Source organism: Austrofundulus limnaeus, unplaced genomic scaffold (genome assembly GCF_001266775.1).
Source record: "Austrofundulus limnaeus strain Quisiro unplaced genomic scaffold, Austrofundulus_limnaeus-1.0 Scaffold362, whole genome shotgun sequence".
Classification (NCBI taxonomy): domain Eukaryota; kingdom Metazoa; phylum Chordata; class Actinopteri; order Cyprinodontiformes; family Rivulidae; genus Austrofundulus; species Austrofundulus limnaeus.
In genome coordinates, this window is record NW_013952764.1 from 136,783 (window position 1) to 141,429 (window position 4,647).

At 36.8% G+C, this 4,647-nt stretch overlaps 1 protein-coding gene across 2 annotated transcripts in view; it reads left to right on the top strand.

The window, feature by feature from the left end:
- LOC106528178 (glypican-6) overlaps positions 1-4,647 on the top strand; it is a 115,885-nt gene that overhangs the window by 80,363 nt on the left and 30,875 nt on the right. The window contains exons 5-7 of one of the 2 annotated variants that reach the window (XM_014023285.1): positions 359-489; positions 1,115-1,258; positions 2,030-2,059. In XM_014023285.1, the coding sequence (XP_013878739.1) occupies positions 359-489; positions 1,115-1,258; positions 2,030-2,059 (305 nt within the window). The remainder of the gene's footprint in view (positions 1-358; positions 490-1,114; positions 1,259-2,029; positions 2,060-4,647) is intronic. The other variant, XM_014023286.1, reaches the window with a different exon arrangement.

The following is a 4,647-nucleotide window of genomic DNA, read 5'->3' on the forward strand; positions in this document are numbered from 1 at the left end:
CCTCTAATAGAAGATTAAATGAAGAAAACATATAGAACATATTGTCCTATTCACTTAAAGAAAATAGAAACAAACTTTAAAATGACTTTCTTCTTATAAGTGTAAAAGCAAAATCAAAGACAAAAAATTAGAAATGTTTATTTCACCAGGGTTACCCCTACAAGAGTTTTATTGATTTGTTGTCTTTAATTTGTGTTTTTTTATATCGGCCTTATTAAAATGCCAAATCAAACATAAAACCATAACACTAACGCTAAGTTATCCAAATCTACTCTTACATTACGCCAAATATAGTAGATTTGTATATATACACATTTATGTATGTATGTACTGTATTTCTTTTTCTGAACTGGAACAGATGCCATGCTGCTGGTGGCACAGAGGCTTGAAGGGCCTTTCAACATTGAGTCTGTCATGGACCCCATTGATGTCAAGATATCAGAGGCCATCATGAATATGCAAGATAACAGCGCCCAAGTCTCCTACAGGGTAAGTCAAGGAACAAAAAGTTGCTCAGCAGACAGACAGATGAAGCCGGTCTTCTTTGTACAAAGTCAAGGAGCTTGCTGGTTGGTATTTAAGGTGTGTAAAACAGCACGTTCTAATTTTGTTTAAGTTTAGGTCATGTCTTTGAATTGCATGTTCCAATTTGGTCAGTTAATCATAGTCCGACTAACAGTATTTAATGTGTTTCCTGTGTTTAAGTGCATTTTTCTTTGACCACAAAATTGTAGTTAGAAAGAAAAAAAAGTGGTTGTGAGGAATATTTTTTTCCTGCTCTGATTTGGATGCCAGTTCCCAGTCGAAGTCTAATGTTTTGTTGGTTTTCTCATGCTGCACATGCAGTTTTGTTTAGGGTTTAACTACGTGTGGTGTTTTCCCCAAAAGCCTGTAAAAACTAAACTCAACCACCTTAAATAGCATCGGTCACAGCTCCTGACTAACTGACTTATAAATGTGGTCACCTTGTGTTGACACAGAGCACACTGGTGGTGTGGGGAGAATGATTCACAGGATCTTTAGAAAAAAAGAAAAAGCGTGTTTTCCTTATTTTCTGCGACCAAACTCGCTCAAGCCGCTGACAGCTGTGTGCCCATGTTTTTTGTAATTGCAGGTTTTTCAAGGCTGCGGCCAGCCCAAACCTGCAGGAATCACGAGGTCCACTCGTGGTGTTTCGGATGTGTTCAGCACCCGCTTCAGGCCCTACAATCCAGAGGAGCCACCCACCACTGCAGCTGGCACAAGCTTAGACCGGCTGGTAAGGACACAAAGCTGATACTGTTTTCAGACGAGATGCGCCGACTCAGAGTAAACATCGTTTGTCTTTCTGTCTTGACACCGTTGATTAAAGCGGATGATTTGCCACCGTATGCCCCCGCAGCCGGAAATTAATTCTTTGTACTTGTCCTCCCGCTCAGGCCCCTCTATCGATTTGTGTTTGTTAACAAATCAACAGCTTTACCCCCAAAAGGGCAGAGGAAGGTGTGATGCAGTGTGATCAGCACCCTTCTCATCTCTGTGTACTTGGCAAACAGAAARGGGAAAAAAATGGATAAAGGGAGATGGATAGATGTTGTTTGGCTGACCACACATATCATTGCTCTAAAGCTCACSTTCATTTTGAGTCAGATCATCTGGATGTTTGTTCAATAGATTCTTGGATCGGGTTAAAGGTTGYCAATAGACACACAATCCAGTTTGAATTAAACATCAACTTTCAAAGCACATCATTATGATATATTGGTATTTATAGTTTTATATGAGAAATTAAATCATTTGTGCTGTTAATTATAATGTAATTGCAGTTCATCCAATATCTAAAGCTTTTCAAATAAAATAAATAAGATATTTGTTGCTGTAGTAATAATTAGTTTTTGACCATTTTAATTAATTCCCAAACATCCTTGATGTCTTCTGAACAGCAGTAAYCTTTTATTTAGTTTTTTGTGTCCAATATTTTTTTTCATTTACACTCAATTCAATTAATAAGGATTTTTCTGTTTCCTTGCCTTTTTATGCTGCATACCAGAGGATTGTGTGGAGAACGATGCAGCACAGTGTAAGATTCAATGTTTTATACTCATGTTTTTGTTGAGTCTGTTGTTTTTTTTTACTAATTTGCGCTTTAGGACTAAAAACAAGTTATGTTTTAATGTAGGATCATTTCGGAGTTATTGGACTGTAGGTGCATCATTTCCAGGAAACAATCAGTGGGACTTGTTTGTCCTGGCGAATTAGCATCATTTTCATTTCAGGTGGGATTCGGTGTTGCGCCGGCTGACAGTTATAATGTTGCAGCTGAGATTTTAACAACGTGGATGCTGTTGGACACACGGTGTCCTTTAGCAGGTCAAGACTTGTTTCGGAAATCTAACGTGCGCTTTTGTCATCCACCATACCGAGTCAACTCCATGAGCTGCACTGTAAGATTGAAMATGTTGTAGTATTAAAGAAGTATTAAACTCATTTCTCAGTTGCTCCAGAAATGTCCCCATAAAGATTTTTGTCTCTCCCCAAATTTCCATCTTTAGAAGTTGTTTCAAATAAAGCAAAAATGACATCAGAGATATGATGCAGACAAGAATAAATTATTATTTGATTGGCCTCTAAAGTAGAGATGTCCTGATACCAATATTGCTCAAACCAAGTATGTGTACTTCAGCTTGGGTACTCGCAGATACTGATACGGAGAACTAACTGAGTTAAAACTTAAAACGTTACACAATGACTTTAAAACACTGTTTTTATTTAGAACTAAGGTGTCTCTCCTTCCTTACAGGCCTACAGCCCCTCTGACTGGATCAAATCAAATATACAGCATGATAACTGTTGAAACATTAAAAATGGTTTCTCATAACTTGTTTAATATTCTTAAACATGGAACTAATGCAAACTGTATCACATTGAATGGAGTTTTGATACTAGTATTGGTATTGGTTCTGGGTRTCAGGTCACWCCGATACTTAAAAGTCATGATGGCAAAAAAAGAAGTTGCAAGCTTATTTAGATTGGTCCAGTTTGTCACCTGTTTTTAAGTAATCTTTTCAGCTAGTACGTTACCTTGATTAATAGTTTGTCAAACTAAAGAAACAAGAAGTAAACATTTTAAATGTAGCTTCTCAGAGCTGAAACAGTTCACTGTTAGATTTAATAGTTCCAGTGGTGCATTTCTAGTAAAATGTTCATTCCGGTCACAAATAACTGCATAAGCACGACTACAGCAGCCCAGTTCAATGATGAAAACTTATTTTTACACAGATTAACTAAATAAGATTACAAGGGCATCAAATTGAATTATCAACCTGCCTGATTTATGCTCATCCGACCGCAAGACGCTGATAATTATGTTTCTATAATAGTCAGTATGTATCAGTGGTGAAAGAAACTGACTTGTCATTTGATTCTTTCTTTCCRTTGTTTTCTTTCAGAATCAAAATCTATGAGCCTATAGATTTAGACATGTTTAATGTGAATGTTGCTGGAAACCAAAAGAAGCTATAAAGTCAATATGATTTTCCCGATTTAGCACATCTTTGCATCAACCCCAGAGAGTAGTTTAACTACATTATGCTATTATCATTATTGAAGGAGGAGGAAACTTTATTTATTCAGGCAAACTAAAGAGATTCAGGCAGAACAAATCCCAGGGCTGATTGACATGTCTTCCTGGAAAAATAATGTTAATAATAAAAAATAAAAGGAACTTTTTGTGGGTGAACAAAGATGCAAGAAATCCTGCAGAAGATATATTTTTGCCAATATTCTGTCAGTGGTTCATTTGAACCAGCAACAGTAGACATTGTGGATTTAAAAGCAAATCAAAAATTGTCATTTTAAGAGTAAATACTGCAAATTAATAGAATGAATTTTAATCAAAAAAAGTTTTAATAATATAACACACTAACTAGGAAGAATAACCTCTAATTTAGATTTTCATCATTTGTTTTTGCCTACATTTACTCATGATAGAAGTGTTTTACATTTCAGCTTCACTTTGATATATAAATAGTATTTTCCGTCTTTGAAAACTCTGCTTCAGCATTTATTTATTCATTTAATAAAACTTCACTGAAGCAGCCAGGGGAGCCGAGATGCCCAGGCCTCAGTGTTGAGAGCAGCATCTACCAGCTCCCACTGCAGCTCAGAGACATAACCCAGAGAGTCCTGGGTCAACTTCCATCTGTTCATCCATCTATCTTGTTGTGTCTGAGCTACCTCGCCCTGAATGTGGAGTGGCTTTCAGACCTCCTGCAGTAAAAAAAAGCTCATTTCAGCCATGTGCATTTGCATTTTTCTTCTATAGGTTATGATTCACAAAGCCCAATAAAACCTAAGCTTTGCCTTATGGCTCAGCTCACATGGTACAAAGTGTCAAACATCTGTCTTACCCCCATGCTTTGCTTTTTGTGCTTCAATGTCATTGTTTCATTGAGGTTTTGTGTCATTTAGTGTAATTTGTCCTTCACCTTGGCATTTTAATGGTTGGCAACATGTTACTGTAGTTTTATTTTTAGTTAAGGTTTCTACAAAAAATATTACTTCCAGTATAAATCAGGTGGCCTTTTTGCAAGTATTGATTCTTTGTGTGTTTGTGTGTGTGGGTAGTGCTGAGAGTTGAGTGAGAGCAATGTCTCTCACATTATGATC